Source organism: Topomyia yanbarensis, chromosome 2 (assembly GCF_030247195.1).
Source record: "Topomyia yanbarensis strain Yona2022 chromosome 2, ASM3024719v1, whole genome shotgun sequence".
Taxonomy (NCBI): domain Eukaryota; kingdom Metazoa; phylum Arthropoda; class Insecta; order Diptera; family Culicidae; genus Topomyia; species Topomyia yanbarensis.
Window position 1 is genome coordinate 435,002,122 of NC_080671.1, and position 24,517 is coordinate 435,026,638.

The following is a 24,517-nucleotide window of genomic DNA, read 5'->3' on the forward strand; positions in this document are numbered from 1 at the left end:
AAATCCCTGGACTACCGACCCATTTTTGGAACCGTAAAACCGGTGCTGAATATCGAAAAGTATCGGTATTTTCGGTACTATGCAAAACTGTTGATGGGGAATATAACTAAGCTAACCTTTCAGAACATATAAAAACATCTTTCAAAACATCGGCCAGCAAGGTGGCACTAGAAGATTTACTACTCTTTGAACGTAACTGGATATTTTATCAATTTATTCGAATATAATTCTTCAATTTACGTAGTTAGAACTAAGACAAAGAAAATAACTATTGATTTATTACTAGAATCTAACTGTTTGTGCAGTGGATAAATAACAAAGGCATTGATTGCTTGCTTTATTGATAGCTATAATAAATCAATGCTAAAAGTATACCTTTGAACATTTTATTGCACTATAGCGTTTTTTGCTTTTTTCACCAAAACAAATTCCAGTACCGGTATTTTACTGGTAATACCTATTTTTTTCGATGAAATACTTCGCATGGCACCGGTTATCGCTCAACATGCAAGCCTTTCAAGTTTTCCTATCTTTTTTGAGTTGACGACTCTTTTATTTGAGACCGCCAAACTAGCGAAGCATATGCTATACTTAGTTTTACTAGTGCAGAGTGCAATGCTTGTTCTGAAACCCACTTTATATCTGCACACCCAAAGAGTACTAGTTGCATTGCTTGTAACCTGCTCATGATGTACATTTGAGTTTAGTTTATATGTAGTATCAATCCCAGAAACTTTAGCTCCGAAGACTACTAATGATCACAGTAAGGGTGATAGAACTCCGGCTTGAGGGTATACCTTATTTGTTTTCGTGGTCAGTGTCGTATTTCCAAGTGTTGTAGTTATGTCACGGTTTAAGAGAATTTAGTTTATCTAATTAATTGTTTAAATACCAAACTCACGTTACTTCACACCATTCCATATTGAATTGCTTCAATGACGAGATAAGCTACCAGTGAGATTTCTTTTATTTCGATGGAATTTTCTAGTCTACCGACCACCCTGTGGAATGCATTTATTATTTTTTTATTTAATTCGTTTCTTTGATAAGGCATGTTTGCGTTAGCTTTTCTTTGTTTTACATTTAAACATTTATAAAACTAGGAGATTATAAATTGATTTTTTTATTATAATGATCCTAAAAAAAATTTACAACTATCTTATTCATGTACATGAAAGGATAATATAATTTTATTAAGTTTTGGAGGATCAATCCCAAGTAACAATCCAAATGCTAATTGGTTTTCGATTTGTGCCTATCAAATAAACGAACTGAATAAAGAAAAGGAAGGGTGTTAGTAGGCAAAATTATTACGAGAATAGTGTAATTTGACATAGTGATTTTATCGTCACATCCTAATGTATGTCCGCGATTCAAATCACCAAAAATACGCCCACTTACCATCCAGAGCGCCGTCTGAACTTGACTAGTTGATGCAACGATTTCACTGACTGTGGAGAGAGGAAAATTCTTCGCAGAAATGCCATCAATTAACGAATGCGGAGCAATACGCTGGTGAGATCGTTTTGTGCTGTTCTTCAATGTTTATATATTTTACCTTATTGTAAATACGTGCCAAAATCAAAAATATTGTTTTTCATTCTGGAAGTGCGAATATAAAGGGCAAACACGAAATTATTGCGACACATTGAACAGGGCATAACTTTTTTACCATTGGGTAAAAATCAAACAAATTTTGCACACTTTCTCATTGATGTGTATTGTTTACATGCTGTCAAACTCGAAGTCGTGTTTTTCGATTCAACGAAAATGGAGGTGAACCAACGCGAGTCGAGAGAACAAATTCTTTCCAAACACCTGGAATTTCTTGACCTGTCGCACCGGCAGTTGGGAAAAATGTTGAACATTCACCATTCAACCGTCTCCAGAGTGTTGAAGCGGTTCCAGGAGTGGTTGTCGTTGAACCACGGCAAAGGAGCTGGAAGAAAACTGGGACTGGAGAACAAAAAGACGGAGGGAAAGGTGAAGCGGATGATTAAAGCAAATCCCAACGTCTCAAGCCGTGATTTGGCTAAAAAGATCGGCATGTCGCAGAGCTACGTCCAGAATGCAAAGAAGAGAGCTGGACTACATACATACAGGGTACAGAACTTGCCAAACCGCGATGAGCGGCAACAATCGACGGCTAAAACTCGGGCACGGAAGCTCTACAAGAAGATGCTGACAAAATATGGCTGCTGTGTGATGGACGTTGAAACGTATATAAAAGCCGATTTTAAGCAAATTCCGGGGTTGGAGTTTTTCACCGGCAAGAGCAAGTTCTATGTGGATGACAAATTTAAGAAGAAGAAAATGTGGAAGTTCGCCTCCAAATATCTCATTTGGCAGGCCATCTGCTCTTGCGGACTGAGGAGTGAGCCTTTCGTGACAAAGGGCACAGTAAATGGCGAGATCTACAAATCTGAGTTGCCGTTCTTGCAGCAGCACGACGAAGCTCCCCTATTTTGGTCAGATTTGGCATCATGCCATTATTCTAAGTGTCCTGGAGTGGTATGATGCCAATTCTGTCCATTTTGTTCTAAAGCACATGAATCCGCCAAACTGTCCGAAGCTGCGCCCGGTGGAGCAGTACTGGGCAATGATGAAGCGGGAACTTCGGAAGAGCAAGAAGCCAGTCAAAGACGAGAAGGACATGTTGAGAAAATGGAAAAAACTGAGAAACTGGTACCGGATGACACTGTAAAGACTTTGATGGAGGGCATCAAGCGAAAATGCGTTCAATTTTACACTCAAGGCTCCATCGATTAACTTTTCTTTTGATTTTTGAAGTAAATATATGTATAAAACTACCCTAAAATTTTGGTTGGATTTTAAACATTATAAGAAAATTGGCATGACATTTTCGGTGTCGCAATATTTTCGTGTTCGCCCTTTATTGCAAATATCCAATTGATACGTGGATGTCTTCGCGCGGGGCTTATTGTATATGTTGACGGCCTCAGAATGTACGTGTATGAACAGGCATTCCTGAAACGGGTCGTTGGATGTGATAGTAGAGCTATCGCTTTCGTTTCCAGGGCTAAACATGTGTGCATCTATGGATAATACAAAATATATCAATAAATAGATGATCATAACAGTTTTTGCAACCGACCGAGACGGTTGTGCCTCCAGGTGGAAGGTTTTGTTCTCGAGAGAGTGACGGAGTGCGAGACGCTGTATGCGTTATTGTGGGAGAGAGAGAGAGAGACGAGTTTGTTAAGTGTGAGTCGACAGTTGATACGTTGGAGGCGTGGTCAACGGCATCCTCGACAAGTGGTGTTTTGACAGCAAACGGCGGGTAGACGAATTTGCCTACAGCGGTGGCAGAAATCGACAGTGATCGTGCCTGTACACACAGATAAAAATATAGTGTATTGGTGTCGTCGGGCAATTCTAATCGACGAGAGGGAAGCGTCACAGGTAGACCCATTTGCTCTATTTGTCTACCGCAGAAGTGGTACGACGAATAAGGAAAACAAGTGGCACCGAAAAGTGCCGCATCGACAGTGGGATTTTCGCAGCAAGCCACAGGTAGCCACATTTGTCTACCGAGGTGGTGGAAACGGAGAGAGCGCGCTTGTGGTGGTGATACCGACGAGCAGCTTAATCGGAGAGAGTTTTGAAGTGTTGCAGGTAGGACTATTTCTCTACTGAAGAAGTAACGCGACGAAGAAGGACAGCAAGTGTCACATTGTCAAACAACGGGCACCGAGTTTACAACGTAACACATGAGGTGTGTTCTACCGGTGTCTTCGTCACCTAATAGAGAGCAGATAACAGGTATATTTTTCATTCCTTTTTGTGATAGTTTTTCTTACTAGGTAAAATGGATGAAGAGATGGGAGAACGAGTAACAGACCCTCCCCCGAAGCCTTATGCTGAAAATGTAAATCCGACTAGAATTAAAATTTACCCAGAGTCGTCAACGGGACCATGGATTGTATTTATTAGGCGTAAAGCAAAGGCGCTAAATATCATTCAAATTTCTAAAGATTTGACTTCGCGATTCTCGGATGTAAAAGAGATCGTCAAAGTTAATAAAGATAAAATACGCATTGTCGTTGGTAGTCTCAAACAAGCCAATGCAATTGCTTCTTGCGAGCTTTTTACGCGTGAATATAGAGCGTATATTCCTTCATAGGAAATTGAAATTGATGGGGTCATCACAGAATCGAGTTTGACTGTTGATGACTTAGTTAAGCATGGGGTTGGTCGTTTCAAAGACACCATACTTAAAGACGTAAAAATACTTGAATGCAAGCAATTGCATTCAGTATCACACGAAGGAGATAAAAAAGTTTATCGACTGTCTGACTCATTTCGAGTGACTTTCGCTGGGTCTGCGCTGCCCAACTATGTCATTATCGATAAGATTCGTCTCCCTGTTCGCCTTTTTATCCCTCGTGTAATGAATTGCCTTAATTGCAAACAGCTTGGCCACACAGCCACTTACTGTTTCAATAAGGCACGGTGTGGCAAATGTGGGGGTTCTCATCAAGAGGATACATGCAATGAAAATTCAGAAAAATGTTTAATGTGCGGAGAAAACTCACATGAGCTCCCTGCATGCCCCATTTATAAATTGCGTGAGGATAAAATTAAACGATCCTTGAAGGAGAGGTTTAAGCGCTCCTATGCAGAAATGTTGAAAAATGCTACCCCTAAACCCATCTTCTTAGAAAACACTTACACATCTCTATTTTCAGAACAGTCTGACTCTGACGGAGCGTGCGAAGGTACATCATTTGTTTTACCCGGAAATTCCAGAAAAAGAAAACAGTCTTCTTTTCCCAAGCTGCCAACAAAGGGCCTTAAAATTTCTCCGCCAATAGATAAACTGCGCCCAAAACCGAAAAATTCCGATTCAAAACCGAAATCAATTCCGCCCGGTTTTGGGAACGTACAATCCAAACAGAACACCATTACTGGAAATAATAAAATTTCGACTTCCTCTGAGCCTCAGCCGGGGGTAGGATTATTGAAATTTTCTGAAATTGTTGATTGGATTTTTAAAACATTCAATATTTCTGAACCACTAAAGAGTATACTTTCAGCTTTCCTCCCAACAATTAGAACATTTCTAGAGCAGCTGATTGCTCAATGGCCCATCCTTGCAGCGATTGTATCTTTCAATGGGTAATTCACCTCCTCCAATGAAAGATTCCATCACTGTTTTACAGTGGAATTGCAGAAGTATCATACCTAAAATTGATTCCTTAAAAATTTTACTGCATAATTTAAAATGCGATGCTTTTGCTCTACGTGAAACATGGCTTACCTCAAACATTAATTTCAACTTAAATGATTTCAACATTATTCGCCTAGACCGAGACACCCCGTATGGAGGTGTGCTTCTAGGAATTAAAAAGTGCTATTCTTTCTATAGAATTAACATCCCCTTGTTTGCGGGCATTGAGGCTGTAGCTGTCCAAACGAACATTAAAGGCAAAGACATGTCTATCGCTTCTATATATATACCTCCCAAAGCTCAAATTGGACAACGTCAAATTTTTGAGGTAGTGGAATCCATGGCTGCTCCGCGTCTGATACTGGGAGACTTCAACTCGCACGGAGTACGACGTCTCGACAATTGGGTTGAGGCGAACGGCTTGCTATCAGATACCCAGTTTGGTTTTCGGAGGGGAAAGGGAACGAATGATTGTCTGGCGCTACAACAAATGGCGTCTGTGTTCTTAGACATAAAAGGAGCATTCGACTCAGTCTCCATTGATGTTCTCTCGGAGAAGCTACATCAATGTGGTCTTTCACCGATATTAAATAATTATTTATACAATTTATTGTCAGAAAAGCACATGCATTTTTCATATGGCGATTTGGCGACACTCAGAATAAGTTACATGGGCCTCCCACAAGGCTCTTGTCTAAGCCCCCTTCTCTATAATTTTTACGTGAATGACATTGATAATTATATTGTCAGCCCATGCACTTTAAGACAACTTGCAGATGATGGGGTGGTTTCTGCCACAGGACCAAAAGCTATAAATTTACAACAACCATTGCAAGATAGCTTGGATAATTTATCAATTTGGGCTTTAAAGCTGGGCATCGATTTCTCTACGGAGAAAACAGAGTTGGTCGTTTTCTCAAGGAAGCGTGATCCAGCTCAGCTTCAGCTTCAGTTGGTTGGTAGAACGATAGCCCAAGTCCTGACTTTTAAATATCTTGGAATTTGGTTCGATTCTAAAGGTACATGGGGAAGCCACATTAGGTATCTGATAAAGAAGTGCCAACAAAGGATAAATTTTCTCCGAACAATAACTGGATCATGGTGGGGTTCTCATCCAAGTGACATGATAAGATTGTATCAAACAACAATACTTTCAGTAATGGAATATGGGTGCATCTGTTTCCGTTCAGCTGCGAACACTCACATTATTAAACTGGAACGGATACAGTATCGTTGTTTACGAATTGCCTTAGGTTGCATGCAGTCGACCCATACGATGAGTCTTGAAGTACTAGCGGGAGTTCTTCCTTTAAAAGATCGATTCTGGGATCTCTCCTCTCGTTTACTTATTCGATGTGAGGTTATGAATCCATTGGTAATTGAAAATTTTGAAAGACTTGTCGAGCTTCGACCCCAAACCAGATTCATGACAGTGTATTTCAATCACATGTCACAAGAAATAACGCCTGCTAGTTATGTTCCCAGATATGTCAATATACTAGATACTCCTGAATCCACTTTATTCTTCGACACGTCCATGCAAGCAGAGATTCGTGGAATTCCGGATCATCTACGCTCGCGGGAGATCCCTAAAATATTCACAAGTAAATATCAACACATAGACTGCCTTAAAATGTTTTACACTGATGGGTCACGAATCAGTGAGGCCACTGGTTTCGGTATTTTCAACAATAATTTTTCAATTTCTCTCAAACTTGCAGAACCCGCCTCTGTTTATATAGCGGAACTAGCAGCAGTTCACTATAGTTTTCAAATAATTAATACTTTACCCCCGAACCATTACTTTATCCTCACTGATAGTCTCAGCACAATTGCAGCTCTACGCTCAAAGAGGATTGATAATCACGACCCATTCTTTTTGGGGAAGATACGAGAATCTCTGAGTAACCTGACAAGAAAATGTTATAAATTTACCCTAGTGTGGCTCCCGGCCCATTGCTCTATTGCGGGCAATGAGAAAGCTGATAATTTAGCCAAGATTGGTGCACTAGATGGTGAAATATATGAAAGACCCATCGCATACAATGAATTTTATAGCGCTTCTCGACAGAGGACACTTGCTAGTTGGCAAACATCTTGGGACAATGGAGATATGGGACGATGGCTACACTCAATTATCCCTAAAGTATCAACGAAGGCATGGTTCAAAGGATTGGATGTAAGTCGGGACTTCATCCGTGTGATGTCTAGGCTCATGTCCAATCATTATACTTTAGATGCGCATCTCCGTCGTATTGGGCTCGCTGAGGGTAATCATTGTGCTTGTGGAGAGGGTTACCATGACATTGAGCATGTTGTTTGGTCCTGCACTGAATATCGTGAAACCAGATCACAATTAGTAGATTCTTTACAAGCCCGAGGAAGACCAATCCATGTTCCTGTTAGAGACATCCTGGCGTATCGCGATCCTCTATACATGGAACTTATCTATCATTTTCTAAAAACAGCGTCTGTCAAAATTTAATTAAATTCATCTCCTCATACTCTCATCCAAGGCTAATCATTCACCAATTAAAGTACCCTAGAATAATCAGTTTTTAAATTTAGACAATAACAGAAAAAAGTAAATAAATACACCCGAAAATACTACATCATTATGAAATATAACAATGTAAGGAAAAAAGCAAACAATAAAGTGATTTCAGTGTTAGTTTTAGACAAAGTACTAGTATAGTTAAAATTAGTCTTAAGGATTTTTGTAACGTGCTATGTAAAAAAAGAAACTGGCGTAAAAAGCTTTTGCAAATGCCGTGTCAAATAAACGTATGGAAAAAAAAATAGATGAAGACAAGTTTTTTCCATAAAAGCATTGCCGGTCAGTGGGAGATGGATTGTATAAACACACACCAATTATAAGACCTACTCCATTTCTTCCCAATTGAAAATTATACCTTAATCACTGAACGCGTTTTAATCACGATCGCCATTGTTCCGATTTCATAGTAATGAATATTTTACAAGAGCCACTCAATCACTATTTCCTGCCGAGAGCTATCCTTCGCCAGTAACCGATGCTTCTCATAAGCTTCAAATCAACATTTTTACCACACATCTCCCCATTTTATCACTATCGCGTCCAGCTTCCTTGTTGTTCAGTCAGACTCCCACTAGGTCGTGGTTTTCACATTTTCTTTTCACTTAGCTCTGCACACACACCTCTCCACCCGGGAACAGCTATGCAATTATGTGCACATGCATTGGGGAACACACATCACACGCGGTCTGTTACAGGTTGGAATCGGATTCCTAGAAAACAAATATCAATTTAGACCAGCGGAAATAGAAATGGTTTCCATAGAAATCACAATGACGCTCAGTTACTGCGTGGAAATATTTGTTGACAGATCTGTTGTATATTTTACCCCGTGTACATTTTCCATTTGAATTAAATAACCAACTGCAGCAATCTAAACGAATATCGTAACACAGTGACCTAACTTGACAAATCTCAGATTACACAACCACTCTGGTTTTCGCTAATATACATATGTTCATCTAAAGATACGACAAGTACACAAACTCGCTGGAAGTTATCCGTTAACGACGACATGCTCGTTAGTGGTTTACATTCAGCACAGCAGAACAAGTTGGGCGTTGGAATTCTGTTCGCTCGTCGCCTACTTCTTCTGCGCTTCCCTTCCCAAACAAGTGCCAAGCGGAACGGAGGTGCTATCTGTGGATTTAGCAGGAAATTACTTCGTTCAAATAAATTTGCTATTTTCGCTTAAAGTTTAATATCAATATCGGTTACATCTTGAACAGTTAATTATTATTGAAATTATCATCCCTAACTGTGTTCACTGTATCTTCCGAGTGACCTCAAACCGTAGCTCTTTGAAGTTGGAAACTTAATCCCACATCGCACTAATTTGCTTTTTCCATCTCTCCCTTTACTTCTAATCTTACCCAGGACTATCACGACGACATCCGACAGGAGCAAATGTGGGAAATGCATGCACTCAACTCGGCTCAAACTGGTAAGATCACAGAGTTGCCTAATCTCGCCCCACCCCACAAAACAGCCCCTGGGCTGTAACTATCTCGTTCAACTCGCTTATAATAATCTCTCATTCCGTTTCACGCTTCCCTCCCCCGGGGCAGCGTCCAATGGAACCAATGGGAACTGTAATGGAGCCACCATGAGCAACGGACATAGCACCAACGGCATCCCGTCGAACGGAAACGCGACACTGAACGGGTGTAATCCGGATATGATGCACCATCAGCAGCAACAGCAGCAGCAGCAGCACGGTGTGGATTCTCTCTCGAATGGCGTTGGCGGCAATATTTTGTCTGCAGCAACGACACCCACTGCTGTAACAACGCCAGGCTCGGAAGTCACCAACGGTCAACAGCACAATCCAAGTTCTGTTGGCGTCACCATGGCCTCTGTCGTCACCGCCACCAATGGCACACATCAACATAATTCACACCAGCAGCAGCAGCAGCAACTTCAGACCCATCATCATCACCCTCATCATCATCCCCATCATCAGTTCCTGACGAGCAGTGCGGTCGACGCCGTCACAGCGGCTGCCACCGATCTCAGCAACCTGATGCCGGTCGATGTCAACATGACGTCCGCCAATCACTTCGTGAATAGTAAGTTAACAGGATTTTTTTGTTGATGTAAAAATCATTTTCTTTAACGACGCTGAAACCCTCGAGATAAAGACTCGCCATCTCTCTCGTTTGTTTACAATTTATCTGTCAGTGTCATTCCAATCGAGCACGAGACCTATCAATGACCCTCCTTCCAGAAGGATTCGAAGCGATTTTCTTCGGATTGAATGATTTTGACAGGTCTGTGCTCGTTTGGAATGACACTGACAAATACATGGTAAACAAACGATAGAGATGGCGAGTTAAAACCAGAGGGATTCAGCGTAATAAATTTTCTTGAAACACATGATCGATGCCAACAAAACATGAGTGTTTTGTTGACGATGGAAACGGTTGCCGTTAAATCACTTTCAAAACAACATTCTGGTTATCGTTATCGTTTTTCATGGAAGCAATTGTTTCTACCCTACTCATCGTTCATCCCCGGAACGCGTAATAACTATGAACTATCGTACACGGTCAACAAGCTCCCTATCCGAACTAAACCAACAACTAATGAAAATGGCCTACAATTTTCAGCAACGTGTGACGGCTTTGGGACTAATAGACCGACCGACCGACCGACCTCGTTGCCATGCGATGAAAATACATGGCCAGCGAGATAATTGAATTGGCTAATTGGACGGCGCAGTGGTGGAATCCTCGCAAGAGGATTGCCAACGGACGGTTGGTTTATGGAAATTTATTTCTATTTATTTGGAAGCCCATGGAGAACGGCTCAACTTGGTCCGAGGCTGTCGAAGGTTGGCATAATTTTCCGCACAGCAGGTCCATTGAAATTTAAATGGATAGATTAAATTTGGAAATTAAATTCACCAGAAATTGTCAGGTCTCCATAATCCGAGCAAAGTCCCATTAAATCTTCCTACCAGTGACCTATTCGAAGCGTGCTCCAGTTTCTAATGGCTTTCCCCGGACGGCAGAAGTGAATAATGCAAGTCAAATGAAGCAAGCATATTCCGATCCTGGGAATGGAATCCATTGGCGAGGGAGAACTATGCGCTCTTCTGGGAAGTCCGGACGGAGAATGAAAATGCACCCGAATGATGGTAATAAAGAAGTGATATGAACGCGTTCCAATAGTCTCTCGTTGTGCAAATCGAGTCTTCCGCTTTGTCCCATAAGTTCGTCTGGACTTTACGTGCTGGAATGTTATTCGATTTAATAGTTTGCGCTGCCGGAGAAGGTAGCGGTGGCAGTGGAATAGATTCCAGAAAGGGACTCCGTAGGTAGCGTCGTTTGCATACTTGATGAGGTGCAAGTAAGGTCCATTTCAGATGTTAGAAGTGGTAAACGGTAGCGAAGCTGTGGAGGGGGACGTGAGTGTTTTGGTTAATCGATATGTTCCATGCGGAGACATCAGTAGTCAGGAATCAGAGCAATTTGGATCAATCGGTATGTTGCTTCTTCGTTTGTTGTGAGTGGCGAATGTCCAATTTCAAGCGAATAGATACAGACGTACGGAGTAGGGAAAATCAAAACCCGAACATCCCTTATTTTAAAGATGTATGTGGTAAGCATCATGCCTACTGTTTGATTTTGACTCTTCAGCTGTGAACGTAACATAGAAGCAAGAGGAGTAACCGAGCAGAATTTTGCTCGCGCATCACGAAAATCCTAACCACTCGCAGGCCAGGTCGGCGAAATTTATGAATGGAGCCAAATGGACTGTCACCAACATAACAAAAGTGTTCGGAAACGTTTGTCGCCAGCCAAGACGAAAAGAGTGGCCAGCTGTTTCAACCGGAGCACCAAACTCTCCATGTGATATGTTGTGTGTAAGCTGAGAGCGTCATCCACAACTATACATCAAGCTAAAAAACGAGTGGTGACTAGCATCCAATCAAGAATCTTTCCTGGTCAGAGTTTAAACCAAGAATCTTTCCTGTACAGGGAATACATGTTGCTTATGAGACAATTTTGTAAAAACGATTATGTAAACAAATCTAGCATACCATGTTCATCAAAACTTTTGTACTTAGTCAGTTTCATTATGGACATGTTAATCATCTCTAGACACTCATAAGTTTTTATATTCTACGGGAACGATTGATAAGAAAGTTATCAAAATTATGAAAATTTCCTTCAATTCCATCATCACTGTGAGACAGCCGGATCAGTGTTACGAAATTTCAAAATCAGTTACCTATTTCTGCTTGCATTTACCGAAACCGACAGTCAGATTCAACGCCTCTCCCATTCATTCACTTTCCAACTGACTGAAATTTCATGCAGAATCGAATGCTTGAGTGCAGAGGAAATATACATTCATTCACCAACCAAAGCATTCATTTGTTATTATGTCGATAGTTTGAAGGCAGAAGTTAGCATCTTCTACATTTTCGAGCATAAGTGAACTGCGTAATCTATATCTGGTGCACTTTTGATCGATAATCTTTCTCAGAGCCAGCATAGAAATAAAATTCACTTTGCTTCTGAAACCGAACATGTCCGTACCTGAAAGCGCTGCGTCGGGAGAACGAATGACGATGGAAACGAACCAAAAATTTCATTCATCGCAGCGGGCATGAATTTAATTTCGTTTTCTTTCAAGTTCATGCAGCGATGTCAACTTTTTTAAGCTCTGAGCCGGATGTTCTTGTTTGTTTCTAGCGTTTACGAATTATGATTGTGTATTCGTTTTCTTGGACATTCTATGAAATCAATTATAGATAACAGTACATAAAGGACCATTCATAAATTACGTAATGCAAAAATTTCCCAAAATTAACTCCCCCATCCACCCAAATTCCTTTAAACAAATTTTTTCTTCAGTAAAAGCATGTTATGTAACGTTCTAGCTCCTATTCCCCCATATATCACAACATGTCACAATTTGTTGTACCCCCTAAAAGCGTTACTTAATTTATGATTGCCCCTATGTCATAAGATGGAAATCACGATTTGACTGCCACCATTGAAGTTTTTTTATTCAGTTCGTTTATTTGATATGCACAAATGCGTTAACTTGGCGGTGCCAAATTCTTTTGTTTTTTTTACATTTCAAATACTTAAAACTAGGAGGTTACAATGTACAGATATTTTTTTTTATTTTGAGAGGAAGAATTCTACAGCTATTTAAGACTAGAAATACAGTTCTATATACAAGAGTGGGGGCAAAAGACTTTTTTATGAAAAAAAATAAAACAAGGAATCCAGATTGATATTCAAAAGAGGGAGAAATAGTTGTTTACGAAATATTTTACAGCTATCTTAAAACTAAAAATATAGTTTGGTATACCAAAAAGGGAACATTTTTTTTATGAGAAATTTCACAGCTATCTTAAAACTATAGATACAATTCTATTAACAAGATAAAGGACAATAGTTTTAATGAAGAATTAATATTACAGCTATCTTAAAGCTAGGAATACATAATAAAAAATTAATTTTTTTTATGGGGACTTATGCTTGGTTGAGATATTTAAAGGGGAGCTTATTTCCATCATCGGTGTAGCAGTAGTTGTATCAAGGACAGGGGAGAGAGGGCGTATATGATGACATGGCAAGAAGAGCTGAACTTGTAAATTTCGGGCAAACGGGAGATCAGCGACACAGTGCCTTGTCAGTAGGTCGTCGAGTACCGGGTTGACGGGTGGTATTCTTCAGACCCGCGAGGAAGTTATCAGACCATCGAGTCGCTCTCGCTTCAGCTTCCTTCTATGCAAGGCGATGGCGGTCGCATAGTGGCACTCTGGCACTGGTCGGGTCTACAAGGAAGGACAGGGAGTTTGTTGCGAAAAGTGCATGTGCTTTTCAGACAACAGGTTTAGTAAAAAGTTATTTAAAATCGGTGAAAAACCATGCTGGTGCAGTTTCTCTGATAGAATGTTAATAGAAACTGAGTTAAAATCCCCCCTTAATATCCAAGAAGACTGGTGCCATCTGACCTTTTGTTAGCATAGGCCAATTGGATTTCTGTAGAAAGCAACGCAAGGCAATCGTTCGTCCCTTTACCTTTGCGGAAGCCAAATTGTGTATCTGACAGTAAGCCATTTGCTTCGACCCAATTGTCGAGCAGAAACAGGATCATTTTCTCGAACAACTTCCGAATAGCATTGCAATCGGTCGATACGAGTTGTGGTCGGAGGCTGTTTTTCCTAGTTCTTGGATGGCGTTGACACTCACTTGTCTCCAGTCATGAGGGACAATGTTACCCTCAAGAAACTTGTAAAACAATTTCATCGAGCGCCTTTTTGCATTTTCAGGCAGATTCTTCAGCAAGTTGAATTTGATTCTATCTAACCCTGGGGCGTTATTGTTACATAACAGCAAGTTAGCACGGTGTTTCGTTCGCGGTATCGTGAGGAGACGCGGCACGGTACGTTTTCTGTACCGGGACAGAGTCCGAACAGATCTCCTTGGCGAAAGCGAATATCCAACGGTTTGAATATTCCACGTTCTCATTCGTACTGTTTCGGTTACGCATACGTCGAGCCGTATCCTAAAGAGTGCTCATCGCTGTTTCTCTTGTCAACCCGTCGACGAACCGGTGCGTTTCTTGACTTTCATTAGACTCTTCATTCGCCTTTCTAACGATGCGTACTGTTGATAGCTAGCGGGTAACCCGTCTTCCCGCAAGTCCCTATATTCAGTGGACTTCTACGCGTACACGTCTGAGCACTCTTTGTTCCAACATGTATTGGGAGGACGACCGCGTGAGTTCGCGTCTGGTACTCGTTTAGTCTGAGCTTGAATCGCGGTATCGAGAATCAAGCCAGCCAGGAACCCGTACTCTTCCTCCGAAGGAAGCTCTTGAGTGCACTCGATTTTGTCGGATATCACGGACGCGTAGCTCTTCCAATCAATATTTTGTGTGAGGTCATACGAAACATTGATTGTATGCGGTGGCCCTGAACCGTTAGCGATATTCATTACGATTGGCAGATGGTCTCTACCGTGGGTATCGGAGACTACCTTCCACATGCAATATAACAGCAGCGATGTCGAGCAGAGGGACAGGTCCAAGGCGCTCGGACGCGCTGGAGCGGCCGGAATCTGTGTTCAAAATGGTCATATTGAAGTTGTCGCAAAGCTCATGGAGTGAGGTAGATCGATTATCGTCATAGAGGCAACCCCATGCCGTACCGTGGGAGTTGAAGTCACCTAAAACTAGTCTCGGTGCGGGGAGGAGTTCCGCAATATCGCAAAACCGACGCTAGCTAACTGAGGCTCTAGGGGGGATGTAGGTGGAAGCAATGCAAAGGTCTTTACCTTTAATTCTGGTTTGGCAAGCAACAACTTCAATGCCTGGTGTGGAAGGGAGGTCGAGTCGATTGAAAGAATTGCACTTTTGATCCCCAAAGGTATTCCTCCGTAAGAGTCTTCTCGATCCCAGCGAATATTATTAAAATTTAAAATCTTGAAAGTGTAGGTCTATTTCTGAAGTGAGCCATGTCTCGCATAGGGCAAATGCATCGCATTTCAAATTATTTAGTAAGATTTTAAACGAATCGATTTTCGGAATAATACTTCTGCAATTCCACTGTAGAACAGTGATTAAATCGGCCATTTCGCAGTGAATTGCATCAAGAATGTATTTACTGCGGGGAGAAAGCTTATTATGATACTTTTAAGGGGGTCAGAAATATTTAGTGCTGAAAGAATACGGTCCACAATGTCAGAGAAATTTATTATGCCTGGTTTCTTTCTCTGGCTGATATATGGGAACACTTGAAGTTTTTGATGTTCCTGGAAGTGCGGGGAACTCCTTTTCTGAGCTCAGGTTACTGAGACTGGGAGCGACTTGCTTCGGTTTTGCGCCAGTACTTCCTTGAGTAGTTAATTTAGGGGGGGGGGGGGGCATGAAGAGACACCTTCTGGCCTTTACGGCGAAGCTTAGGAGAAGAAATGTTCCTCCTTTTTCTATTTCTTCTAGGCACAGCAGAAGATGCTCCCTCTTGGGGTTCATCACAGTCGCCTTCGTCAGTAGACAAATTGGTATAGATGTTCGTAGAGACAGGTGGCGTAGCTATCTTAAGCATTTCTGCAAAAGATAGCTTAGAGCGTGCCTGAAGAGAACGCTTAAGATTCTCCTCGCGCTGTTTGTACGCGGGACATGAAGGGAGATCATGTGGGTTTCCTCCACAGTAGAGACACTTTTCGACATTTCTTCCACAAGAATCATCCGCATGATTCCCACCGCATTTCCCACAACGGGCTTTATTGCTGCAATGGAAGGCTGTATGTCCCAATTGTTTGCAATTAGTACAGTTCATGACTTGCGGTACAAAGAAGCGAACAGGTAGACGAACCTTGTCAAATAGGAGGTAGTTGGGTAGAGCGGATCCGGCGAAGGTTACCCGATAAGAGTCTGCGTTGACATATGTTTTCTTCCCGTCAGCTGCGACTGGTGCTTAATGCAAACGTTTGCACTCCAGGATATTCACTGGCTTAAGCATGGGGTCTTTGAAACAGCCAGGCCAATATTTTAGCAGGCTCTCGCAATTCAGACTCGAATCGGAAACGACCCCACTGACTTCAACCCTGTTAGCTGGAATATACACCCTGTACTCCTTCGTAAAGGGCCGGTAGCCAGCAATATCGTATGCCTGAGTCAAACTGTTTCCCACCACCCGAAGCTTATCAGGGCGAATTTTCGATATCTCTGTCACGGCCGAATACCGATCCGTCAGAACCCGAGAAATCTGCAACAGATTCAAACATTTTGGTCCGAAAGAAGATCACCCGGTGGCCGAGCTCGGATATACTTTAAGCCGGGGAGCCGATTTTGTTTCAACTTCTATCTCACCTTGAGATGAACCGCCGTCAGGGGAAGTCATTTTTGCACGAGCCTATTGCCCAATGCACGTTAGTAAAAGAACCAAGAAGAAGCGTAAACTAATACTTAACTTGTATATGTAACGGTATCCAGGCGGCTTACTAGAAGAACGCTGCTTCACTGGACACAAACCGGCTTACGGTACTCAGAAACAGAAACACAAAAGAAGGGAAAAAATACTGAAACCTCGACTAGGCGTAGAGTGTGCGAAATAACCTTGAACGCGGATTAGCACTGTAACGATATTAATTAGCCCACTGTGCATACGACTGACAGCATTACTTTCAGTGCCATCTATCCGTCAACGGGAGACTGTCTTGCTGATGGAAATTTAAATCACCGAGATCTGCTCCACGCACTCCCCTTCGTTTTTCCCACCCGTAGAAGGATCAGTTACAAATGCCGATGGGACTGAGCGAGAAGAAAAATGCTTTTGTTTTCCCAAGATCACGCCACCAATTGTCTCAAAAAAAAGACTGATCAGATCACTTAAGTAGAGACTGTCAAACCCTTTACACGGCGGTTAGGTAGAGAGTGAAGCCATTAGCCAGAAAGTTATAGAAATTTATTTTGATGTGATATTGTACCTACGGTACCGCTAAAATTGGCAATATTGGTGTAGAGCACGGTTACGGTGCATAAAATTACTGTTCCGGCAAGGTGAGATAGAATTCCGACCGATGTCATAGAACACGTGTTAGGTACAAAAGGCTAAAACCTATTTTATTGCAGCAGTTCGCACAATAAAACATAAACCAGCGAATGCTAGCAAAGTAGCGAATCGGTCCGAATTGTGCGGTCTGTACCAAGATAGTCAGGTAAGACATGAGCAGAAAAGTAGGTTATCTCACCTAATCGATCACGTTGACCAGGTTGAAAACCCGCGCCAACGTGGGTTTTTTTTTTTGGGGCTCGTAGAAACGACAACTCGGCGCGTACGCTTCAGAGCGCCCCTCGTCGGAAAATACAGTTGCTACATAACACATCGTCGCATAGAAGGTCGGCAACATAACCCACCCGCCGAGCATTACGTGCAACGTCAGAACTATACTCTCCACGTGCCACCTGGCGGCACATAGCAAACCTGTCACGAAGCTATCGGAGACACCATCACCCACTCGAGCTATGTTTTATGGTACAAATTCGGGGATGATTGCTACGAATCGAGCAGCCTACTAAAACATTCTGCGTAAGTAAGTTCATCGAAAATCGACGCACGCGGTCGCTCACGCCTGCCGCCCGTCAACGTCACCAACCAGTTCCTGTTCCCGCCGTCAACGTCAACAATCAGTTCCAGATACCACCGCCAACGTCACCAACCAGTTCCCGTTACCGCTGTTCACCAACTGCAGGTCAGATCGATACTAGGCTAATGAGTTAGCATAAGCGTAGGAGTAAAAGCATGACCAATATTTGTCCCGGGACCTAGAACAAATGTAGGAAACCACCTGAAAATACACTGTTATCATGATGTGAAACGCTACTCCTCTCTAGTTAAAAGGGTCACCGGCAATCTCTCCCTAAGGCGAACGCGTAGATTTTAATTTAGTTTACCCGTGTTTATTTGAACCCGCGATTAGCTTACCTTTTCGATCTCTTACTTGGATTTAGTCTTCTGCTCTTTTTTGCGTTCGGGAAAGTCGAATGAGACATTGTGTTTGAGCCACTTTCATTTACCCGCCCGTGGTTAGAGTCTCTGGCCGGACTACCGTCTTGCGTCGGCAGCCTTCCTTACGGAAGTGGCGCTGAAGTTGCCGACGTTGTGTGCACAAACGAACCGTTACATTTGGCGCCCAACGTGGGGCCTGCGATTAAATATTTGAAGTTTGGCTAAAATTTAGTTTGCAATTCAAGTTTTGGAGGTAGATTTTTTTTGGTTTAGGGTTTGGATCGATATAAAGTTAGTTTGTAGGCGTTACGTTAGATATAGCTTAGGATTAGCTTGGAATTAGATTTAGTTAGCATTTGCATACTTGGTTATTTCTTATATACTATTGCACTAAATTAGAGAGAAATATTTCGATCAAATTTTACTACCATTCCTAAATGGAAAATTTTCATATAAATGCGGATGATCTTACGGACGAGGAAGTTCAATATGAACTTAACCTCCGATGTCTTAGTGGGAATAGTGGACCGGAAGGTAGAAGAATTCTGCGCAACTGGTTTCGGAGCGAGGGTTTAACCGAGTACCCATCAGTGAACTCGATCACCCAAGAGTATCAAATAATCCCTAATAGTTTACATGACCTCGAAGAAGCATTAAAGGTCGGTCGTGCTTTAGGTGGACGTTCGCGATTGATCCACTACTATCGACGACTTCGACGGTGCAGTGCATCAACAGTTACCGAGCGAGGCAACAAGAAAATTCTGCTGGAGATAGTATTGCGACTTGCCCTACAATATTTTGAACTGGACATGACAAAGCTTGATTTCCCAAACATAGCAACTACTCAACCGCAAACCGCCGATGACACAATCCTTCCTAGAAGAGAAAGTACTAATCTATCAGGAGAGTTATCTCCTGCGTCAAACACTGGTTTACGGAACTCGACCCAAGCAACTCTCGAAGTTGCGGATGACCTTCGAGCTCAACGAATTTCAATAGCTCAATTAGAGTTGGAGCAAACCCTTGCAGATTTGCCCAACCCGCAGCTTAACTCTTCTCTCCCGAGTAACCGAGCTATGCAACGTGAGCAATATATGACCCCCAGGTCATCGTTTCCGTTGGCGACTGGTCGAACGCCGTTCCAACTTCCCGGAGTATCTGAAAGACATTCGTTCAATCTGGGGCCTATCAATTTGGCAACGAGATTTGAGCACCTAGGAACAACGTCTTTGGTAGAGCCCTCGGGTCCAACCATCAATGTGAGGTCTGTCGCATCTCAATCGTTATCCGTTCGGAATGCCGATGTGCAATTAGTGTCATCCGTAGGCACACCATGGCTAGCGAATTTAAATCCCGAAGTGCGCCCGACTGCGACTATTCAATCATCAATCTTGCCCGGATATCGATCGCTGAGTTCACCTTTATCAAGATTTACAGGAGCAGGACGGTCGATCAATGGACTAGGACCGGACACTGAGCTGAATAACAATTTCCCGGTCTCTGCCGCGGGAAACGATGTTTCTCAGACACGACAGGCCCCTGACCAGGACACCAGGTCAGTAGGGATGCCTAGAAATGAAAATAGGAATTTTTTGAATTACGTACATGTCGAGGACATTGAAAATTATGTACAAACCTACGTGAACAACTTGTTGAATTTTCGTTCGGATCGGCCACTTGTTCGAGATACGATTGTGAACAACTTAGCACATCAGATGGCTGATGTGGGCATACGCGAGCCAAGGCGGTCAAGTTCTACTCGCCCAGAACATCCCCCACCACTATTAGAAAGAGATGGCCAGCAGAGTCTTTCGCCACCCTTACAACTGCCTCGACAAAATTCGGATCACCACCAAGGACGAGTGAACATCCCAAATACCCGCCCGTGGTTAGAGTCTCTGGCCGGACTACCGTCTTGCGTCGGCAGCCTTCCTTACGGAAGTGGCGCTGAAGTTGCCGACGTTGTGTGCACAAACGAACCGTTACAGCACTATTCTTTGTCACTATAGAGTATACGGACTGGCAACCAAAGACCAAAGAGCGCTCGATTGTGACTGAAATTTAGGCATCTTGATTAGTTGTTGGAACATATCTCGCGTGTTTTTTGAGAAGGGCCAATAAGCATACTGTCAAAATGCACTTTGAGATGAAATTTTGGACAAACCATTAATCGCCGATTATTAATCACTGCAACAGACAAAAGAGAAGGTGTTCACTTGAGCGCCTGAATCGATCAGAAAGATACAACACATTCCAGCTACTCTCGCTGTGATGTATCCTTCAGCGGATTCACCTAAGGCAGTTTGTAATCATTGCACTAACGCGGCGTTTGACTGTGGGGGATATTTCAAGTTGCAATCGATAGCTTTTAATTTACGGTCAATTTTGCAATCAGTAACATTTTCCATCAATTGGCGTTGGGCAATTTTTGGTTCACTAATAGTACCAGGTTCCGGTTCAGATTTCAGAGACCTACTGAATAATACATACATACTGCCAACTATATTGGATTGAAATTGGATGACATTTTACTTCGGCTTCCTTCTTGTAATGAAAATTAAAATTTCTGAGCAGCAATTCAAATTGGTCAATTTTATTATTATGTGTTGGATTATAACAAAACATAAAATGAGACAGGCTTTACATAATTCAAATTCAATTCAAAGTAGTATAATAGAGTTCAAGTAGTGTTTAATGAAATCAAATTAGTAAATATGTCATCGTTAATAATTGGTCGGTGTTAAGTCAGAACGGACTAAGTGACAAAATATTGATTTCGAGAAAAACGGGTTTAAAGTTTGAATCGCAGCATCCTTTACGTTACAATTGGAAATTATTTTTTGCTATAATTCCTATTTTATGGCTACATATTTCAATTCTGGCAAAAGTCGAATGAAGCTGAAGAAATTCTTCACCCAGAGTGTTACGACTAAATTTCGGATGCTTTTCTCACAGCAAAGTCGAATTTTTCTCTGCTTGAATCTGCTCAAGCTGTAAATATTTTTAATTTCTCCAATATAGTTTTAAATAGATTAATATAAGCACTTGTACTCACAATTTGGTTTCCGATTATTGTCGTGACTAACAACTTACCTTTCAAAATAGGGGCCCCTTTTCAAAATTTCGGAAGAAAAATGATGTAAGGTTTTGAACGCTTATATATTTTGTTGTACTGAATGGATTTAATCAATTTCTTCGGCATTTTGTCGAAAATATTTGTACCAATGTTGTATTAAATTTTGGAATAGGTAGGACATTCATTATCAACGGAAAATAGTGTTTTGAAAAATCTTTCGAAAATGACTCGGAAAAGTGAAAATTTTCGGCCCATCCCGCACAGAGCCGTCAATATGGTGCACCAACCGCACAATAAAATAATGAAAAGTTTCAAATATAGGTCCACTACATGTTTGTTCCTATGATTATTCGTATTGGGTTGCTTGACGAGAGCAGTTGGTGGGGGAAAGCTGGCATATTAGTTTTGGTTATGCCATTAGAAGCCGGACGGAAAGGAAAGGCTCATGCACGGCACGAGAATGAGCGGGAAAGCGATAGTAGTGCATATTACCGAAAGCGTTACGTACATTTTGAACCTTAATAACTTTCTTTCTACTAAACGGATTGCTAATCTTGTTTCATAAATCGGAAGGAAAACGTTCAACGCTTGCTACCGATACGTTGTTTGCTATATAAAATTTGTTTAAATAGTTCAAAAACTACTTTAAATGAGAATCAACATTAATGATAAAACCTATACATAGGCGTGTCGCAGCTTTTCTCAAAGCCAGACTTGTGTAAGACGCAGTGCATAACGGACGTGCGTGCTAGGTGTTTGGTCGTGAGATGCTGCATCGGACACACAAATCAAATCGGCTACCACCGGAGAGAAGAATAAAAACGTTGGTGGCGGTGAGAAAGCCAAAACGCCAAAGGTTAAGAAACGCAGTCACTGAAAAGGCGGTAGCAACTGCCACTAAAAATGCCACCAAAACATCGAAGGCTGCAGCGAACAAGCCGAAGACCCCAAAGCCAAAGAAGGCCGCCAAACCTGCAAGAAAGCTGCCCGAAGAAGATTAGTAAATTCACGCGTCTCTAATGTTGCCAACAGTCCTTTTCAGGACTCAATACATACTTGTAAAGAATTAGTCGTGCTTATTTTCCGTTAGCGCTGTTAATTGTAGATGGATTTGTGTCATAGTTGTATGCAAACCGTCCTTAGGATGAATATATAATGGAAACAAAATTTTATTAGGAAGTTCCTTCATTTATTTGTATAATTAAAAATAATTATCATATAAGAAAATATTTTTTAAATTAATCTACAAACCCGAAGGTTTTTGCAAATCCTTCCAAGAAAATCAGTGAATGTTGCATCTGCCACTAAGCGAAAGCTACACCAAAACGAATGATGAAAATATTTTCATTTATCGCACAAAAGGATGGCCTTCCATCAGTACCGAAAAGTTAATAAAAGGGATTCGTTTGATGCAAGGCGTGCTCATTCGGTATGAGCTGCGAAAGGGGAATGTTCATATGTGTGTACGCAGTAGAAACAAATCGTCGGCAAGGTTTGAATCGTTTCAAAAGATTCTCGTCTTGTATCACCATAGTTATCTACAAACCGTCCTTATTAGGACGAATGCAAAATGGAAAAAGAATTTAATTAGAAAGTTTCTTTTATTAAGTAGTATTAAGTTTGTTAAGTTAAGAAAATAATTTGAAAAACAAATTAATCTACAAACCCTATTGTTTTTTGACATCAAGGCAGTGTTAAATAATTAATGGTAATAATTAAACTAGCTATACTAAACGGAATCATGGAATTTTTGCACTATTTTATAGAAAATTTGAGCTAATTATTGCAATTGCGTTCAAAATATGCATAATTTGCAAAGATGATGGGAGTAATTGCATTTCATTAAAGCTTTAGAAATCGATGCTCTAATTGGTTATTCGCAGCGCGCCAAAATACTCAGTTTACAACGTAAACCACGCCTTTATTCGGTTTCGCCAGATACAACATTCAAAGTAAAGCAATTTTTCGTAACACGTAATTTATTTCCGTATGCAATATACAACACAGTAAAATTATAACCGGTTGACCACCTACACCTACACCAATCATATCAGAATCGCATTCATGAACAACAGATGAGCCTGAGCATAGTGAAGAGAAGTCAGCAGCATCCAACGATCCAGCGCATCACCATCAACACCAACGCCGGAACCAAAGGTTCTTTTCAGAACCACCATTATTACCATAGAGAATTATTTGAAAATTTCCCATTCAAACGTTATTCCGTTGAACGTTGAATTAACGTCTCGAAGTGAAGTCACGACGCTCCGGTTATGTCACAGACATTACCCACCCATCTATTCAATTCGCAATCGCAACAGAATAAATGTAAAATATGGTGTGAATATAAATTTTTTGATTAATATGCTCTTAACTCTTCAATGGGTTGCAAAAAACTGATTTTCTGATCTACTTTCCTGTAAGTTGTTTACTTGACCGGAGGTGGATTGTCAGATGCGACGCAACTGGTATAACAACCACTTCGGCTCAGTCCGATTCGCGTACGAGGGGTATTTTTCCGCAACACCCAGTGTTATCATTATCTCATTTTTTATCTGTTTTGCGACTTAGTCCGGTCTGACTTAACAACGACCAATTATGCTTCAATAATTTCACTCACTTTTACTTGTTCAGTTGCATTTTCCTCCGCCTTTCCAACAATGCCGATCTGTTGAGGTGGTTCTTCGCGAATTCTATCCATTCGCTGACCTCGTTCGATTCTAAAATGACACACCCCACAGTGGCTGGAGGCTGGCCAAAACCTCAAAAATTTATTTTTGAAATATTGATATTTTATATTTTTCCTAAATTTCTTTTGTATTGAATGATGTATATTCAAAATTTTATGATCATTGGATAAGAACACGATTTTTAACATCAGTTTAAATATAGCAAAGTTAATGATTTTCATTTCCGAAACCACAATTGCTCTGTTCACTTCGAATGCATGTTGCTCTTTTGATTTTAGTCCGATTTTAGCACAACTAGTTTCATTGTGTGGAGGAACGAAATAACTTGGTTAGCGATTAAAATACATTCGGTAAATTTGCTTGGAGCTATGACTTTTTCATATAAATATGTTTGAGGTTGTCAGATCAAAAATATGTTTTTCACTAATGTAGGGGAACATGGGGACACTTGACCAAGCGAAAAATTCTATTATTAGCTATGACGTGATCTATAAGGTTCTTAAATTTTTTTCAAAAATATTTTTAT

The 24,517-nt window shown here is 41.3% G+C and overlaps 1 protein-coding gene across 4 annotated transcripts in view; it reads left to right on the plus strand.

Moving 5' to 3' along the window:
• The window catches only part of LOC131685517 (RNA-binding protein asd-2), a 348,290-nt gene that overhangs the window by 300,828 nt on the left and 22,945 nt on the right, over positions 1-24,517 (plus strand). For all 4 annotated transcript variants that reach the window (XM_058969302.1, XM_058969304.1, XM_058969306.1 and 1 more), the window contains 2 exons: positions 9,123-9,189; positions 9,314-9,814. In XM_058969302.1, the coding sequence (XP_058825285.1) occupies positions 9,123-9,189; positions 9,314-9,814 (568 nt within the window). The remainder of the gene's footprint in view (positions 1-9,122; positions 9,190-9,313; positions 9,815-24,517) is intronic.